General features: G+C 56.1%; 6 protein-coding genes across 6 annotated transcripts; 3 read left to right on the top strand and 3 right to left on the bottom strand.

Moving 5' to 3' along the window:
* Positions 1–308: 308 nt before the first annotated feature.
* COL26b_013179 (uncharacterized protein) lies at positions 309–1,500 on the bottom strand (the record flags this gene model as incomplete). Its single annotated transcript, XM_053185802.1, has 2 exons — positions 309–1,392; positions 1,451–1,500. The coding sequence occupies 2 exons, from the start codon at positions 1,498–1,500 to the stop codon at positions 309–311; spliced, it is 1,134 nt and encodes a 377-aa protein (XP_053030236.1).
* A 596-nt stretch (positions 1,501–2,096) lies between these two features.
* STI35 (Thiamine thiazole synthase) lies at positions 2,097–3,125 on the bottom strand (the record flags this gene model as incomplete). The annotated part of the gene is made up of 2 exons (XM_053185803.1): positions 2,097–2,191; positions 2,246–3,125. 2 exons carry the CDS (start codon positions 3,123–3,125, stop codon positions 2,097–2,099), a joined length of 975 nt encoding a protein of 324 aa, XP_053030237.1.
* A 1,595-nt stretch (positions 3,126–4,720) lies between these two features.
* Positions 4,721–5,929, bottom strand: COL26b_013181 (uncharacterized protein; the record flags this gene model as incomplete). The annotated part of the gene is made up of 1 exon (XM_053185804.1): positions 4,721–5,929. One exon carries the CDS (start codon positions 5,927–5,929, stop codon positions 4,721–4,723), a length of 1,209 nt encoding a protein of 402 aa, XP_053030238.1.
* Positions 5,930–8,861: 2,932 nt separating this feature from the next.
* Positions 8,862–10,145, top strand: COL26b_013182 (uncharacterized protein; the record flags this gene model as incomplete). The annotated part of the gene is made up of 2 exons (XM_053185805.1): positions 8,862–9,190; positions 9,242–10,145. 2 exons carry the CDS (start codon positions 8,862–8,864, stop codon positions 10,143–10,145), a joined length of 1,233 nt encoding a protein of 410 aa, XP_053030239.1.
* A 5,821-nt stretch (positions 10,146–15,966) lies between these two features.
* On the top strand, positions 15,967–16,936 carry COL26b_013183 (uncharacterized protein; the record flags this gene model as incomplete). Its single annotated transcript, XM_053185806.1, has 2 exons — positions 15,967–16,517; positions 16,564–16,936. 2 exons carry the CDS (start codon positions 15,967–15,969, stop codon positions 16,934–16,936), a joined length of 924 nt encoding a protein of 307 aa, XP_053030240.1.
* A 293-nt stretch (positions 16,937–17,229) lies between these two features.
* COL26b_013184 (uncharacterized protein) lies at positions 17,230–18,885 on the top strand (the record flags this gene model as incomplete). The annotated part of the gene is made up of 2 exons (XM_053185807.1): positions 17,230–17,463; positions 17,764–18,885. 2 exons carry the CDS (start codon positions 17,230–17,232, stop codon positions 18,883–18,885), a joined length of 1,356 nt encoding a protein of 451 aa, XP_053030241.1.
* Between the last annotated feature and the right edge of the window lie 26 nt (positions 18,886–18,911).

Below are 18,911 nucleotides of genomic sequence, written 5' to 3' on the forward strand. Positions count from 1 at the left end.
GGATCAATTTGTGGTCATGCTGGGAGTCCACAACAACAGAGTGTGGACTAACATTGAGCCAAAGAACGGGAGTGGCGAGAGTCTTAAAGAGATATCGAACAACTACCTCGTGACTGCTAAGGACTTTCTTACTTCAGAACGGGGCAAGCCTGTTTTGAATGGCTTGGACGAGCGTGTGCAGGATCTTGGGGGAGGGAAACATGTGAGTGTGAAGATTCGGAATGGGGAAGTGAGGAGAGAGAAATGTTTCAGGGTACGAATCTCGTTCTTGGTTTATAATTCGAAGTTGTAGAAGCACCATCGTTCGTTCAATTGATTCGATATCCATTCTTGACATCTTGCATGTACTCCTCCCGAGTACCCTTCTCACTGCTCCTGTAAATCGCCTCAAGCATCCGGTGCCTCAACAAAGCATCCTGGAAATCAGGCACAGCACCCTCACCCTCCCCAGCAAACGCGTCCCACGCCCTGCCCGTGTTGAACGAAAAGTCCTTGGCCTCCTCGACCTCAATCTTCTCCAGCTTCGCTCCCGCCTCCGCCTTGGCAAAGCTGACCGTGGGCTGAAACCCCTGAATATTGCCCATGGGCCCCTCCAGCACAAGCGTCCCCTTGGTCCCCGTGATTTCCCAGAAGAAATTCTTGTCAATGGCGCTCATGCCGCCTTGGCACACGGCAGTCGCTACGCCGCCGCCCGCAAGTCTTCCCGTGACGGTGCAGTGATCGTGGGACGTCTTCGTGATTGTCCCCTGCTGTTTCCCTTCGCTGTCGACGAGGGGAACCACAGGCCGGTTATTCGCGAGAGTTCCTTGCACTCCCCTAAGCTCTCCGAGCACGAAACAGAGGGCATCCAGCGCGTGTCCAACAGAAATCGACATCAGGTTGGCCCCATTCTCAATATCAGTTGCGAAAACAGCGTCCGCCGGAAAGCTGGCTCCAAACCAAGGACTCGTGAAGAGCATCGTGGTCTGGAGTATGTCGCCCAGCTCGCCACCGGCAACCATGTCCCTTGACTTGAGCACCGAAGGATCATGACGGCCCTGCAGACCGACCAGCGTCCTGACGCCCTTCTCGGCCGCCAAGTTCGCGAGGTACTCGGCCTCAGCGACGTTGCGCGCGAGCGGCCACTCGGAGAAGACTGCCTTGCCGGCTTTGAGGGCCGCTTCGATGATGGGCAGGTGTGCCGGGACCTTGAGGCGGACGGCGACGAGGTCGATGTTCGGGTCCGAGACGGTAGATTGGATGTCGCCGTAGGCTGCGACGTCTTCTCCGAGATTATGGATGCGAGCGGCTTTCTTTGCAGTCTCGGTGGAGGAGTTTTGGAGCGCTACGATCTTGTAGCTGGACGTCGTGGCGAAGTACGGTAGGTGTGCCGCGACGGACCATGACCACGCTCTAGAAGCAAGTCAGCATTTTTTTTTTCTTCCCTCTCGATTATCATCTAGCGACTTACGGCTGGGATGAGAGGCCTACGAAGCCGACCTTGATAGAATTTTTAGACATCTTGGTGACTTTGGCTAAGACGATGAGGTTGAAGGATGAGGAAATAGGCTTAACGTCATGATCACGATATCTTCGGTATGAATAATCGCCTTTTATACGTTCAGACAACTGAAGCCATCAATACTGCTTACAAAAGTGTTCGGCGACACCATCGTTAACCTGACTTCACAAATGCGGATGAAAAGCTATGGCCCGTGTGTCAAACGTCATCCTATTGCCTTACAAAGCTCTGAAAGTTACAAATGCGACGGAGCAATCGCCCTTTTGATTCCGCCTACGGCTGTTCAGACGCATCGGATCTGCGGTACGATTCGTTCTGTTTCTAGCCTAATCGTACCACTACACATACGAACATACGAACAGATTGTCACAGTAGCCGATGCGAAAGGAGTCAAGCACAGGTTTGGGTTAACAATGTGTGAAGGCAGTGAACGAGTGTATTCCAGCTTGGCTAGCCTACGATTTTCCTAAATTGCTCGTACCCAGGCCCATCTACCATTCTATGTGCCCTAGTCTTACCTTTAAAGAGCGTCATGAACGCGCCGAACGAGTGACGGAAAACCAAATCTCAGCCCATCCAGAGACAATAACTCCACTCAGAGCTCGTTCTCCTTCTTGCGGGCGTCGATAACAGCCAACGCCTCCTCGGCGGCCTTGACACCTGAGAGAGCCATGGCGCCAAAGGTAGGACCTGCACCCTAGTCAGCGTCTACGTCAAGCTGAAGTTCAACGGATAAGAACTCACCCATGCGGTTCGCCCCGTCAACCTCCGAGAGCTCCATGCCACCCACAATCAACCCCTTTACAATCTCCCTCGTCCCCTTCACGATCGCGTCCTCGGCCTCCTTCATATCCAACCCGCGCATCCCGCCAAGCTGCTCAATCTGCTTCATGCTCACGAGCCTCTTCACAGAGAACGCACCAAACGGCCCATCGTGGCCCGTCGTCGAGATCACGAGCGGCGCGTTGATTGTGTTCGGGTCCATGCAGCTCTGGTCGTCGTGGTGCATGCTCACCAGCGTCCAGTTCGTCACCACACCGGCAACCCGCACGCTGCCGTCCGCCTCCTTGCGCGTGATCAGATCCTCGACCGCCGTCGCGTTGAACAGCTTCACGTTCGGGAACTGCAGCACGCGGCTGAGCACCGTCGACGTGAACAGCGCGGCGTGCTTCACCACCACAAAGTCGCCCTCGTCGTCGTACGCGACGCCGAGCTCATCCAGGAACACGTCCGCCGGCTTGCGCATGACCATGGCGCTGAAGAGCTGGCCGCCGAGCCACGCGCCGCCGCCCGGGGAGACGCCGGCCTCGACGATGGCGATCTTGAGGTCCGGGCGCGCCTTGGCGAGCACGTAGGCCGTGGACAGCCCGCAGGAGCCCGCGCCGACGATGACGATGTCCGACTCGGCGTAGGTGTCGAGGTCGGCGAAGTAGCGCCGCGTCATGGCGCGCGAGACCTGCGACTCGCGGATGGGCGCGAAGGTGAAGGTGTCCCACTTGCCGAACATGTCCTCGACCTTGGTCTTGGCCTCGGCGGCGGCGGCGGGGACGGCCGGCGCGGACTTGCCGGTGGAGTAGGTTACGGCGAAGTCGCGGACGGGGGAGATGGCGGTCGGAGGAGCCATTGTTGTTGTCTTGATTGTACTTCGAGTGCGAAGTTGTGTGTGTGTGTAATCTGCTTGTGTTAGGGTGCATGATCCTTTCGCTGGTATTACCCAGATCAAGTTCAAGGCCGTATGTTCTCAGCCCAGCCCCTTCACCCGCGCCGGTCGCTGGCGGCACCATGAGATGGCAGCGACATAGGCAGGGTAAGAGACTGGGCACCGGCTCATGCGTTTTGCGTTCCAGAGGTCACATACTCTAGATTGTATGGCTCGAGTAGAGCCTTCTCTGTGGGTGTGTCAGCTGTACCGCATCATCGATCTTACCAGGAGGGGCATACTGATTGTGAGTCTGTTGCGTATAGTACTTCGGGAAAACCTCAAATGAGAGACGATTTAGTTATGCTGTCACCGACGATGTTGGGGAGATGATCTCCTACTTAAATACACCTTCGATAAGCCCAAACGAAAACCTTGCCCTATCTCCTGCGGGGTAAAAGCAATAGTAAACATCATCCTCACATCACGCCCAGCTTCTCCCGCCGCCCATTGGGTTCACCATTGGGAAGCGGGCGTGATCGGCTGCGTGGAATATGCAACCCCGCGACCAAACAAAGTAGAAGCAAGCTACGCAGCTACCTCTCGCCCGCTCGCGCCTTCGCGCTCGTGTAATTCAGCGGGCAAATACATCACAATAGTGGGGGTTCCTTCGCCCCGTCGCCCAACAATCGAGCCGGAAACCAACGGAGCCCCTCCCGAAAGCCGATGTCACCCGCTCCTACGCCGCAACACCCGTCGACGGCCGGGATCGCTGCATGGCTGCGCGCCGACGATCCCCCGCGCGGCGGCTGGGGGCGACCCTGTGTCACCAGAGAAGGAAAAACAACTCATCGTCGCTGCTCGTCAGTTCCAACCTCTCATCGCGGAGCTGCCCGTTCAGGCAATATGGCTTTCTCCATCGTTTGCCAGAATGTCTGTTTGCTGTACCGACCACATCGGCGAAAGGATGCTTCGCCGCCGAACCCGGACGCACGCACGGTTCTGCTTACCTCTAGGGAAATAGTGTTCGGTCATTTTTACGTTTAAGCAAAGCACGAAGTACTGCGTAGCAGAGTAAGAAATTCGCGCATATCGACTGGCATCGGGCTCCATTGAGTTCCTCAAGACTTTCCCAAGGTTTGCTGCCAACTTGGCAGGACGACATGATTGGAGGGGTAAAGGTGAGGTTGAATGGAAACACTTACGAATGCTGTCTCTGTGAGTGGTGGGAAGCAATGGGCGCGGGGGTTTGACATGTTTTACGTAGGCGTGATTTAGAAGCATGTGCTTCGTTGTCTATCAGTGACCTTCACATTATCGGTGTGATTAGTCACTAGATGCTGTGGCATGTCACACACAATTGGCGTGACGCTGACCTCACGATAGATGCAGTTCATGCTCATTAAATCATTCTTACATGCCTCATGTACTTTAGACGGCGCGGCACACCCTACGCCATAGCTATGTTCCATATGCCACGCCAGCAGAGCAGCGTCCAAAGACGCCAAGAGCCTGCCCAGTTCTGGTCGATCTATCGCGTAAGATCGTCGTATGCTCCCAATGCGTCAAAACGCCATGCATTACCGCGCCTTCGCAATCATCCCCGAGTAATCTCGACAGCTCGTCGTCACCGCGAACCCCTTCCCCTGCCGATATTCCTCCCCGGTGCTCAACATCAAGAAACCGCCTCTACGACAGCCGACGTCTTCGCTCTTGACGGTCGACGGCGTTGCCGGACCGGTGGTGCTTCCATCGGTCTCCGAGCCCGTGCAATCTGAAAGCCCGTCGTTGGACATGTCCGCCGCCATCGTCTCCCAGAACTTCTGTGCAGGGCTTTCCGCCAGCTGGCTCAGCTCCTTCAAAGCGCTGCCATGCCCGCGATCGTACCACGCAATGAGGTACCACCTTCTCGGCGCCAGAAACATGACTTCGCACCAAAGCACAAAGATCATGAGAGCCACGGGCTCTTTGAACCGTAGCAGAGACAGGTACTGTTCTGACACGAGCGATGGCCAAAGGATGAAGTGTTTCCATATCCGCGGTCGTCCTGGGAGCGAACTCATCCAAGACTTTAGCGCTACAAGGGCGCTGAGGTAGACCTTGGTGTCGTCTTCCGGTATCCCTGTTGCTTCTGACCCGAGGGACAGGAAGTCCACGAACCGGGCAATCTTTTGTAATGACGGCCGTAGAGCAATGTCGCTGCTGTCGCGCCATTCTTTGATATCAACTTGTGCTAGCTTGTCTCGTATTGGACTCTTGAAGACGTGCGGTGTTACCGTGTCGGAGAACTTCGCTGCTACCCGCATGACGTTTAAAGCTTTGGCCGGCTCGAACGAGTTCACCTGCCCCATGACTTTCTCGTCCGCAAAGGGCCTGTAGTACCCAAAGATTCCGTTGCACATCGCGAAGACGAATGTCGCGAGCCAGTTCTCTTCTGTGACCTCCGGGACCGCCAGTCGAAAGTAGTTACTTGCTTGGATGGCATGCTGGCAGGCCATAGAGTAGTATCGCTTCATCTCGGGCGGCTCGAGGTGGCACAGATGAAGAGCTGCGATCGACAGCATGCTCTGATATATGAAAACATTTCGAGATGCCAGCTGTGGCACCCACCGTGACCAGACGTCACATTTCCTAGGGTCGCTCTGAAGGGAGAAGGTGAACCACGCTTGTGTCAGGAAGTGATGCTTGAGTTCAGCCTCGTCGGCGCGTAGCTTCTCGGCCGGTAATGAGGCATTGAGGGCGTCTCTTGAAGAAGCATGAGCAGCAACGGTCGCCGCACGGCGGACCATGCTTATGGTATCGCCGGTCTTGTCTCCGCCATTTTCTCGGTTGAGGGCGTCTGCCAGGAGACCCAAGTAGCTGCAGTGCTCTTGCCGACGACGACAGTTGGCGCAGACGGGTCCGACGCAGTCGCACTATGTAACACAGTGGTCAGCATCTTCAAGTGGATTGTGAATATTGTACGTGATAGAAGGAGGCTTCGGTATGCTGAGATCATGTCTTGTTCGTGTAGCCGTCCTCATGACTGGCCAAGGCAAGATCGAACAACCCGGGATGTGTGCATGCATACATGTAGCCCATTCGGTGCCAAGTACTTGAACAAGCTCCAGAGCACACCGCGGATTTGCAGATGAGGCCCGGAGGATTTTGCGCTGGGATGCGGGTCATCCTCACCTTGACACGACGCTTCTTGCACTGTCGACACCCGTTCTTCGTCTTCCCGTGATATTGTCTTGAACCCTTCGGCATTCTATCGTTACATACGTCCGTTCTTGCGGCGCAACGCTCTAGATCTTTGTCTTCTTCCCTCGGTTGGGTCGGCAATCGTGGACGTAAGCGGTACCCGATGGATGGCGGGAGCGGGAGAGCGACATGTCTAGCGGCTTGGTGTGGGCTTGCTCCCTGCTTTTAAACCGATCCATACAGTTTGATTTACGAAACATGAAAACTTGGGAGATGCTTGACGTTGTCAGGGATGTATGACCTTTCTGACGCAAACTCAACTGTGGTGGTGGCACGTCCCCCGCTGTGACAACGGGGTGACAGAAACCCGAGCAGCAGCGTGTGAGAGGCTGAGGCCGCAGACCAATTCCACATGAACATCTAGAGCCATAGGCCGTTAAGGCAGCTAAATCCCGATAGCGAGGTGCATCCTGGCCATGCGCAGCTGCCCAGTTCTGGCAAACCATCCGTGGGTAGACACCTGCCAGCTTGAGGTTTCTTCCGGTTCGTGGTGGCCAAAGTCAACGTCAGGCGATGATAGCACTTGTAGACCCTCTGTTGTTTCTGAACTCGGTCATCGTGTAGAACGTAAATGTTATTTGAATTCGGACTTCACAAGTCTCCCACAGAAGATCAGCCAGATGCTTAACCGGAGCAATGTCGTAGAGAATGAATGGCATTTGTGCAGTGTCCCCCCTGGCGAGGGATTTTCAATGACGCGATGCGGGTGTTGTGCAGGCTTGGCTCAGAGATGAACATTTCTCGAAGCGTCACCGATGTGCCGGCGATGGGATAGAGCAGAATTTCATGCCCACCCAGCAATGCCAAACGGGGCTGCTAGCGCTGCAAGGTTTGAAACAAATTCAACAACGTTTCGCACGGCGATGGTAAGCTAAGCCGATATGCATTGACGTGGAGTTAAGCATTCAGGTACCACGTTGGCTCTGCAACGCAGATGTCGCAGCTGCAGATTGGCCAGGCCCTTGGCCTAAGGCTGGTGCGGGCAAAGCACATCGGCGGCCTTGGCTTTCGAGCCTTTACCCGTAACGATTCTGCTTGTGATGTCCACCCAAGAGCGTAGATTTGGAAAGGAACGGCCCAACTGTTCGCCGCTGAACGAGCGCTGACCATCTCCGTACCTGAGACGGCTGCATCGGTCTTCCTATTGCGTGCTTGTGGAAGTGTATGTGCGTTTCCCAGCAGCAGGACAACCGATCTGTGGCGTCAAGCGGCCGATGACTGGATGCTTGTGTCTCATTGGTGTTGGCCGTGGATGAATTCGCCGGAGTTCAGATGACGTTTTAAACCACTACTGCCATCTGCACGCGATGTTTCTTTTCGCCTTGACTGCCCCGCAAGCTTTGTCGTAATGACACTGATGCTTGACAGTAGTTCAAGGTTTGTGCGCGGGAAGGCTAGATCGTTACGCGCCAGGCTAGACCGTCTACAATGCTTCGTTCAGTCCGTGTTAAGGGAGCTGTCATGTTTGAGGGTCGTAGGTTTCCTGGGTGCGGAGCAGGTCAAATGCAACTGATGACTGCACATTGCGTGCTTGAAACACTCGCAGATCAGCAAGTTCGACGTCGCTAATTCGCTTGGTTCTCTCTCACAAATCGCTTCTTTAGAGCTAGCAACCAGGGCGATTTGCTCCAGGACGCCGCCTAGCAGCATTGTTAGAGACACTGAAACTTGATATTTAGAAGTGAAAAAAACTCACCACACGCTGAAGGACGTTAAACGCGCCGAGGAGACTACAAACGCGCCAAGAGACGTTGAATTTTGCAGATGACCTAACAAGCTCAGCAAGGCGCCTCCCTGATTTCTTGGTGCTTCCCTAAGAACGCCTGGATCCTTGCTAGAAGGACGTCCATCCCTGAGCTCCGCGTGCCTATCTGGCGAATGAATTGCTGCGGAATATGGCTTTTGGCGGTACAGTCGGTTAGTGCTGACGACATCTTCAGCCACGTAGGAACTGGTAGCTGAGCGGCTGATATGCGCCTAACAACAACCAAGCGGGGAATCCAGGTTGTTTGGTCTTCATAAGAGGAGCGACAACCTGATCAATGGCATCGCTATTCTTCATCATCCACGGAGATGCGAGACTGAACATCATTCCGCAGGTGTCTTGGAGCAACATGGCGAATCATGAGAGCCTCATTCATGATGCCGGCCAGAGTAGGTCGACCGTGCTTTTGGCTGCGGCCACGTTCTTGATGGTTCCTCTAGCAGTCATTCTCAAAAGACTTCTTTTTCCGACGTTTGACCCTCGAGAGCCACCGATCCTGCGGCCTAAAGTGCCTTTCTTTGGCCACGTTGTATCGCTTGTAAAAGAGGCAGCGAATTTCAATAACCGTCTCTAGTAGGTCCCAACAGAGGCAGAAGACCGTGGTCGTCGTTGACTCTTCCTGCAGTAGAGAACACAAGATGCCGATCTGCACGTTGCCCATGCTGCATGGCAAGATGTATCTCATAAACTCTCCGGCTTTAATCGCAGCAGCAATGCGTACAAGCGACATTTCGTTCTTCCCTATCGAGATGGAGGCCACGGCTTCGATTCTTGACATGCCGCCTCATCACCTCAAAAGGCTCGGCCCAGAGGTCATCCATCACTTCGGGAAGACGATGGCCACAGCCCTCATGAAACAGCCACTGCATGCCATCAACAGTGCTTCGCTAGGATACTGCAGTGAAGTTATGAATGCCATTGGCGCAGGTCCGAAGAAATTACCTGCTTGGGATTGGATCCAAGAGGTCATGGCCATGGCTGCTAGCAGAGCGCTGTACGGAAGGCATAATATGTGGGATATGGAAAAGTTCAGGGACCTCTGGTAAGTCGAAGCAAGTCCATGCAGCCAAAGCTGAGTCTGACTTTGCTATAGGACGTTCGACGACAACTTGGCCATCTTGGGGGCCAACATAGCCCCGAAGCTGCTTGCTCCCAAAGCAGTGGCAGCTCGTCAACGTATGAATGCCCTGCTGCGGCCGTTCTACGTTAGCCATCTGGATGATAGCCCCGACGTTGCGAGCATTGTGAAGGAACGCGCAAGGTGCCTGCGGGACGTGGGAATACCATCTGAGGATCTCTCGAGTATGGAGTTCCTGCTTCCTTGGGCCGCCACAACGAATACTATACCGATGACGTTCTGGTTTTTGATGAATATCTTCGCCGAACCAGAATATGTCGACCAGGCCCGCCAGGAGATTCTAGAAATCACAGAGATTGTCGAACGGGAAGACGGACGACGGGATGCGACTGTCAACACTAGAGATCTCGAGCCGCGGTGTCCCTTCCTCATGGCCTGCTATCGTGAACTCCTCCGATTATACGTCGCCCAGGTCTTCAACCGAAGAGCAATGCAGGATGTTACTCTCGAGGATAGCGACGGTCGTCAATACTTGCTGAAGAAGGGCACCAATATGCAATGGGCTACTAGTGTCATCCATCTCATGCCGGATATCTGGGGCGACGATGTTACGTCGTTCAAACCTGAGCGCTTCCTCAACTTGACGCCGGAGGAGGAGAGACGGAGACGGGGGTTCATGCTGCCGTTTGGTGGAGGCAAGCACATGTGCCCCGGCCGGTTCTTTGCCCAGACCGAGATTGTAGGATTCGTCGGTGCTCTGGCACTCGGCTTCAATATCGAAGACGTCAAAGTTCCCCCGGCGGGTGCGCCGACGTTGGCAGGTGCGGCAAGACATCCAGAGCGGGGCCGCCGGAATGACGAGATTGTAATCTCAAGACGCATAGGATGGGAGGACGTCAACTGGCAGTTCGCATGTTGATTCGTTCAAGATGTAGCAGCCAGCAATTGGGATACCTGTCCGTCAACTGCCGTAGATATCGAAAGGCATCGTTGACAAAAGCCAGTGGCGGGAGTAATACGCATGTCTCGGCTGACGAGCATCCATTCGAGACCCAGTGTGGCTCTCCAACGTTAGCCATTGGAGGTCAAAGTGGTTGCAGCCACCAAGTGGCACCCCTGTCAATCCCCGGCGTCATGCGTCAAGCTGTCAGTCAATAAGCTGCAGTGCAGATAGCGATGTATGGCGATTGGTAGAGGGGTATAGGCGATGGCGAGTGACGAGCTGGACGCAGTGCAACGAAGCATATCAGACGTGATTGCGCCAGCCAAACAACAGGCGGTTGGCAGTCCGGAATGGTCGATCCTGTCAGACGAGCCAGCCAACCAGGTCAGGTCAAGGTCACGTAGACGCGGTCCGTTGGTGATGCGACGCAAGGATGCGGAACGGGGGCCGGACAGTATTCGACGACCTCATTGTCTGATTAGATTGATAGACGGGAACAGGCGGGCGGGCTGATCTCGAGCCGTTGGGGAGTCTCGATTCGACAGCTGGGCGGAACAACGCAGCCGTGGGCCGGAGATGCAGGCGTCACGGTGCTCCTGCAGTTTGTTCAAAGTTTTTCAGGCAGGCGTGGAGCAGAGTGGGCTCGAGACTCGGGGTTCTCTCAAGGATTGTTGCGAGGAAGTGCTATCGGTGAAGGAGATGGCGCAAATCCGCGACCTTTTGCGCAGCTCACCGCCCTATGGTGCTGGGGTGGTGATGACGTCCCCTGCAATTTGTTGCAGATGGTACCCGAAACATGCTGAGCCTGGTGTTTGCGCTGGCAATGGGCTGCAGCATTGGGTACGAACTGAGGGGGCCGACTGAGATGAAGTGCGGGTTGCAACTTGGTGACTGTCACTTTGTTGGTGGGTTGGCACGTTGGCTGTAATCATGTTGTTGGCTGTTTTGTTTGTCCGTTCGGTGGTTCCCGGACGACGATGCACCGAAAGAAGCGTCTGTTTGTTTGCCTATCCGCACCCAGGTAGAGCCGGTAGTGTTTAGTGACAATGATAGTGGAAACGATAAGACGATAATCTTTCGAGAAGAGTTCTTCGCCCGGGTCAGTGGAATCAAGGCCGATTGTCGGCAGGAGCCCAAGTGGAGTGGGTTTTGCCGAGGAGCTTCTCTCAGCTCCTTCAGTGTTCCTTGGAATAGTTGTGAGGTAAGAATTGGCCGGCAGGCGTGGCCAGTGACACCTACTGATGAAGAGCTTTTTTCTTCCCTCCAAGCTGCGGCAGGTAGACCGTGGAGCAGCTGCCTATCGCGGAACCTCCTGCGGGTCACAGGTACAGACAGATTGAAGGTGCGCCATCTGGGGTGGGAAGGAACCAACCCAGGGGGGAGGGGGTCTGTGTGGGGACCTTCCCAATCACAATGAGAACCGACATGGACCGCAGACAGACGGGAGGAAGCAGTAGGGTCACCGCGAACTTTTTTTTCCTTCCTTTTGGCTGTGACGGAAGCTCCAGTCCTCTGCGCCTGCCGTCGCGTTCACGTTGCGTTGTGTTCACTCGTCAGGCCCAGGCTTAGGCCCCGCAGCAGCCAGCAACCACGTCCAAGATCAGCCGGTGGGAGGGAGATACGACATGAAATTGTACCGGAGTCACGAGTGAGATGGTCTTGGGCAAAGCAAGCAAGCAAGCACACACGGCACGGGTGGCCCCGAGTTGGCGGCGGCGGCTACCTTCCCAAGCTTCCCTCGGGCTTCTTCCCGGCCCATGATCGCGCACCGCGCCAATCCGAGTGCATCTTTCCCATCTGCACCGCAACGGAAATGTCAGTCAACCCTCCTCGAGAAAAAGAGAATGCGACACCCTTACACACTGGATGACATGTCCTGCCCGCCAGCATCCGTCACAAATCACGAGAAAGCAAAGGACAACAAGAGAGCACCCCAAAGTCTGCGCGCTTGTGTTACGACCCCCGCTTCCTCAGCCCAGGGCCCAGCGGTAACCCATGGACGGGGAAGCAACAGGTCGGGTGGTTGGGGCCCTAAACCCTGCCGGGAGGAGGGTGCCCCTGACACTCTGACGCAGAGCCGAATGGAACGGACGCCCAACATCTCTCTCATCACTCCAGTCTCTGATTCCCGAGGGTCCAGAAGGGGACCAGAGAAGCGTGAGCGTCCAGGGAACAGCCGCACGGGAGCCCTCTTCTTCTTCTCATCTGGCGGCAATCGAAGTCGAAGCACCAAGGGTGCAGGTCAATTCTCACTCTCTGCGACGCCGCCCTCTGCACCCTGCCATGGCCATGACCGCACGCTTCCCTTCCCGGCCCGGCTGGGTGCACAGCTGATGCAAAGAGCGAGTCTCCCAGGCACAAAAACACAAAATTGGCGATCCGGTCATTTGGTGCGTCATCATTGGCTGCGCAAGGCCCGGGGCAGACCAGGGTAGCAGTCTGAAGGGGGGAAAGCTAACTGCTACCTCACGAGTCGGATACGTACCGCCACCGTCCTCGGCCTTGCAAGAGCGCCCTCCAGACCAGGATCATCTCGTCAGGCTGGCTGCCGCTGCTGTTCGCTATTGGTGATGGCCGAAGATCATTCAGCACCCCAAGGAAGCTGCCAGGTGAGCTGAACTCTGCCTCTCGTGTCAGAAAAGTTTTTGATGCTGTCAACAGATAAATAACTTTTATGATACACAACCTGTCTTGTGCTGTACTATGCTATGCTGTTGGTACTCGACACAAACCCGTGCCTCCTCAAGCAAAGTGACACGAAACATCCTCGTGCAGCTGTGCGTCCGCCACGAGGAATCCCAAGCATGGTGGCCGCCAAAACCTTCAACTTCAAGCACGCCCTGGAAATGAGGCAGGCGCCAGCAAACATTGGCATTCCCGCAGACGGAACACCACAGAAGCCTCTGTCTGCAATTTAGTCTTTTTCGATGCGCATATCTTGCATCGGCAGTGCCGCCGGCAAAGGCAGACGTTGTCCACAAACGTGAACTGCATCGACAGATACTTGATGGAAGAAGATGGCCAACCAACAGTTCTAACTTCACCCACTTGGTTGAGATGCGCCTTCGCCTGTTACAATTCAATATCGCCAACAGCGGTAGCCATCACCAAAGTCGCCATGGCTGTTAACTGGACCTTCGCATCCTAATCACCGCATCATGCTTGTGTCTGTCGGCAACACATACCTTTCCGTTGGCGACCAACATACACGAGGAAATGACCTAACCGGATTCTACTTGCTTCTGAGTAGCCGAATGATTAATTACTGTTTGTTGGACAGAGATGCGGACTCGTGCTCCGGCAGAAACAGAAACACTGGCATAGGCACAGACACTCGTCAAGACACGCCACCTTATTACCCCAACTCGTGCCTCCATTCCCCTTCCCTGTCAGAGAAAAGGTAGATGCTCCGCACGAGCACATGAAGCTTGGCTATCGAATGCCACACTAGAGGAGTCGCACACCACCTTCACAGCTCTTCTCGGCTCTCCACGCCATCAATACAAGAGACGAAGGACTGGAAAGCGGCGCGAATCAACAGTCAGCCAGCCAGAGACCAGCAGCGACAGGCCACAGCCCTTCCCGCGCCGCGCGACTCGCCCGAGCCCCTCGCCCTGGAACCGGGATCATCTTTCTTCACTGGATCAGCAGCAGCATCAGCAGCAGCCGGGCTGCTTCACGTCAGGTCGCGCCCGCCATCCACCCATCCACATCTCCATCTCTGTCATCCCGCCGTCGCTCTTGCCGTCGCCCATCACCGCTAGTTTCCTGCTTTCACTCTACGTACCTTACACCACCTTTCCTCATCCTGCAGCTGCAGCTCCCGCATTCCCCATCCAACATTCTGCATCTGTTTGTGCCCCTCCTTCTTGTGACGCCCGTCGAGTCGTGCATCTTGCAGCAGCTATGCCACTACCATCGCCGTCACCGCATCACCACCATTCTCAGTTGTCACCACTCGACTAACACCCATATTACTCACAGACAACGTACAAGACTTGTCTTGCAGAAAAGCGCATCGACAGCTGTCCCGGCTACTACGACTCTAGCACTGCTGCTGTTTCCCCACCCGCATGAGGTGCCTTGGACCTCAGATGCTTGATGCCAGCACTATTGCCCAACGGACAGGCACTAACAGCCTGCGGTCCGCCTCTTCCTGCATAAGCTTAGGGTCCTCGATCGTCTCGCACACGTCTTTGTCCCTTGCGCAAGATGCTTGACGCTTGTTCTCCCCTCATCTGCTCCCTGCTGCTCCCCACGCCGTCTCGTTCCCTCTCGTCGTTGTGCCTCCTGTCAGTGACCACCACAAGTTCTGCGTTCGTCGCGAGACGCGCCACCTTTGCAGCTTCACCCACCCTGCAGAAGCAATTACCATCACGACTCAATAAGCAAACGGAAGTTCAGCCACACGGTATTACCCTTGTGGAAACCTAGACAGTTGGGTTTTGTTATGCTTTTTGTTTATTTTGCTTTCGTAAGCTCTATACTACCAGATATTTCTCAATCGGCGCAAACCGCATGGCCACAGACCTTGCAGCGAACCGGCTGGATATGTTGAAGGTGGAAATCCGACTTCAGCAGAAAACAACAACGCCGATTCCCTGACCGACACACCACACACAAGACAGGGGCCCAGGGCAAGAAAAACAACCCACCCCGGGCGCGGCGCATCGACATCATCGTTTCCCATCAACGGGGGCCACCTGTCGCACTAGCGCGAACGAACCTCCCCCGGTATCCCTGTCGCGTTCCGGCTGATTTGCGCCCATTTGCCAGCAGCGGCCCCATGGTCACGCAGCCACCAAGTCACCAAGACACACACCACAGACAGGGTCCCTGTCCATCCCCGGCCGAGCGACCAGCAAGACAAGAGGGCCAAGAAGAAAAAAACGAAAAGTGAGGTGTGAGCACAAGCACAAGCTGCTCAATGCCAGTAGCCGGCCAGCCCAGCTCCACCGAAACAGGATCCGACCAGGGGAATCCAAAATAATTCTGCCGTCCGTGTAACAACAGTGTGTCGCGATCCTCTCGACCTTCTCGACCCTTTCTCCTCTTCCACCTTTCTCGCTACTCGCCAACCCGTCCAGAGAGAGAGCCTCATCCCAGCTCCCCATCCTCTCAAACCGACCATCGACGACTCCATCGCCGTCTTCTCCAAAGGTCGACTTTCACGATACTCGCGATCGCCTACACTGAGTGCCTCGTCGCCGTCACTCAGACGCACGTTTGCCTATGCAATCCACCTTGTGGGCTTTGAGCTAAAAACTTCGGCGCGATGGATCCAAGACAACCGCCACAACACCCCTTCTCGCGCAATGCTGCATCGCAATACAGTCGCTCCCCTTTCCCTCCGAACCAAAATCAACCAGCGACTTCAACACCAAACCAGGCTCCTTTCCCGACCGCATCGTCACATCCGCCGCCTACTTCGAACCCTCCCTATGCCGAGCACCAGAGAAGAACATCCGAAAACCCCTACTACGGTCAGGGCCCGAGGTCATATCCTCAAGAACAGGGCTCTGGTCCTCCTCAACCAGGCCACTCTCGACATGCGAGTGCATCCTCGTTACCTCCCGGCCCACCGATGAACAGAAACATGCCGCCGCCGGGTTCTCCTCCCCAGCCGGGGAATCCACAGCCGCCGTCGCATCAAATGGGTCATTATGGGCTACCAGCGCCGCGAGGTCCGCCTCTCAATGTTGGTCCTCCGACCTCGTTTCCCGGTGGTCGCGAGCTGCCGTCGTTAGCATCAATACCGAGGACGGGAAGCACCGGAAGCTCCATGTCAATATCTTCAATGCTTGGGGGACCACCCCCGGTGCCCAGGGACTCTCAGCCTCCCCCTTCGCACTACCCTCCTCCGGCGACCTCTGCCAGCTCCGGGCCGACGTTTGCACCGTCGATCCAGGCGTCGCCTAGAATGCACTCTGCGTCTTCCGAGTACCAGCCCTTCAGGAGACCTCAAACACCTGAGCATGCTCGTCCTTACGATCCGAGAGGTAGTGCCGCAGCATCGCCGCAGGGTGCGTATTCTACAACACCGGAGATGCAGCGATACGGTACACCACAGGCGTACCATCAGCGGGGACCCTCCGCACAAGATGGCAGAGACCCCAGCCGAATGCCCCCGGGCCCTCCCCCGAGACCTACGAGCCAGCCCAAGTCTTTCGCGAGCATGCCTCCGAGGCCTGTTGACATGGGGCGTAACAACGGACCGGAAGAGATGTATGCTCGTCGCGAAGAAATGCCTCGAGGTGCAATGGAATACAACCCTGAGAGGCCCGGTCTGAAGCAAATGAATTTTGACGAACGCTACCGCGCCGAGCGCGAGCGCCGAGAGGAGTTTGAGTTTAGGGAAAGAGAAAGCAGACAACGCGCATACTCGGGGGGCGAGGGAGGACGGGGACCTCCACCGCCGCAGGGCGAGTACCGTCCTCAGGAAGTTCCGCGTGGGCAGCCTCCGCCGTTCAGTCGCCCTCCTGAGCACCGAGAGCAAGGGCCGTGGCCACCGCGGCAGCCCCAGCCATTTGAGCAGCAATCCCGAGTTCCGTACGACCCTGCTGGCCTTCATCCGCGACACCACGAATATCCTCCCACCTCAGCGCCAGGCTACCCGAATCAAGGCCATCCTGCGCCGGCTCCTCAGTACCCGCAGCCGCCTCCAGGAGATCGCTATCCCCCACAGGGTCATCCCCAACAGCCTCCTCCCGGTCAACAACAAGCGCCTCCGCAGCAACCCTTCGATTCTCCTGAGCGACAGCGAATAAGTCATCTCCCTCCTCAAGCGCAGGCGCCTCCGGCGCATCGTCGCCCCGTGGAGGAAGGCCCACCTCCTCCGTCGGTTGCGTACAATGCTCCACACGGCACTCCAGCGTTCGTTGACTCGCCTCGTAATCGCCCGGTGGAGGAACATCCGAACAATGGACAGAGGCACTTGCTGGCGGTTCAGGAGATCAGCCGCAAGGGCCGAGTATCCCCTCTGCCGCAGGCAGTGCAGGGGGCACAACCACAGCTGCCTGGCCCTGCAGGAGAGCCTGGCATCAAGAGCGAATTTGGACGCATGTTTTCTGGTATTGGCAGTGGTGTGACCGGGATTGGTGTGTCTAGTCCAGTCACCGCTGGAGCGCAGTTGCCATATACCAATGCAAGCCTTGCCCGTCGAGACGAGACGGACGGTCCGGCGCAGGACTCTGGGCCTGACGCTGCGCCCAAACCACCAGCCAAGGGCAGGAGGAGGAAGCTCAAGGAGGAAGATGTCAAAGGTGATGAGGAGAGCACAGGGCGCCTCACACCAGTGGGTCGGGCTAAGCGCCCCAAGACTCATCAACACCACCATCACCAGTACGAAGTATCATTATCCCAAGTAGAAGAGACCCGGTGTACTAACCATGATTGCCCTATTAGCCATCATCATCACCATCACACCCATAATCATGGCACTGACCATGCCAACGTTCCTGCACCTATTGGTGTCACCCCTTTTAAGAACGTCAAGGGAACCACGCCGGTTCCATCGCCTACAGGGCTTGCTAAGGACTTGCCGACCGCGCATCACCACCACGTCCCGCGGCCAACAAACCAGCATACTCACCAGGTGAAGGAGGCGCCAGCCAAGCAGGCTGTGCAGAGTCCGACTGCAGTGATCCCTCCCAAACCTAAAACAGTCGTCAGCTCCAAGGCTGTATTGGAATCGGTCGCGCATCTCCCGCGGACTCACCTTGGCGATGTGCTGTACGAACCCAAACTGAAGCCGGCGAGACAAGTGCCGAACGTCCCCTCTTCTCGTGGCTTTTCGACGACACCTACACCTCTGCCATGGGATATGATCAAGAACAAGGAAAACTGCACCCTGACGGTCAAGGTCCCTAAGGTACACCTGACCCCCTCCGCACGAGAGGAGATTACTGCACGGAGAGCAGTATGGGGAACAGAAGTGTATACCGACGACTCGGACATTATTGCTGCCTGCATTCATGGCGGCTGGATTCGGGGAGAATGGGCCGACGACATCGATGCGGACATGCTAGACCTGGATCGTGGCCTAGCCGCCCCCGAGAAGGAGGTTCCAGCGAACAAGAGACGCAAGGAGAAAGAGAAGGAAGAAAAGGCCAGACAAGAAGCGAACGCGGCCACGTTCCTGGACAAGCCACCCAAGACTGGGCCCGTCACAGTCCCTATCGAACGCGACATGCACGTCACTCTCCTGATTCTCCCACGACTGGAGAAGTACAGTAGTACAACTCGATTCGGTATTCAGTCACGCGAGTTTGGTGGCCGCTACAATGGACGGAAGTCGATTCACGACGGCATCAGTTTCCAGATTTTGGGGATCCGCTGGGTGACCAACGGCGCCGGAACACAGAGCCGACTCCGAGGCAAAGGCCGTCGGGAACGCATGCGCAAGGCCATGGGAGAGATGAACGCCGCCAGCCGTGGCCTCAACGGTGCCGAGCTGGAAAAAGAAAAACAGCGCCTCGACAGGATTCGAGACGAGATCGTCTCTGGTCACTGGTGGAAACGAGATGAAGCACGCGAGAACGGAGCGGGCAAGGATGAGAGGACCCCTAGTGAGGGCGACAAGGAGAATAGGCCTGCCGAAGAGCAGCAAGGTGCTCGCGCAACCAACGGTGCAACCACGAACGGCGTGGCGTCGAACAAGGCCGACAAGATGGATCTCGACGAGAGCACGAAGGAGGTGAAGGCATCGGCGTCTTGAAAGTCGGAAGTCAATCTTGGATAACA

Source organism: Colletotrichum chrysophilum (assembly GCF_026319265.1).
Source record: "Colletotrichum chrysophilum strain AFK26 chromosome Unknown scaffold_210, whole genome shotgun sequence".
Lineage (NCBI taxonomy): Eukaryota > Fungi > Ascomycota > Sordariomycetes > Glomerellales > Glomerellaceae > Colletotrichum > Colletotrichum chrysophilum.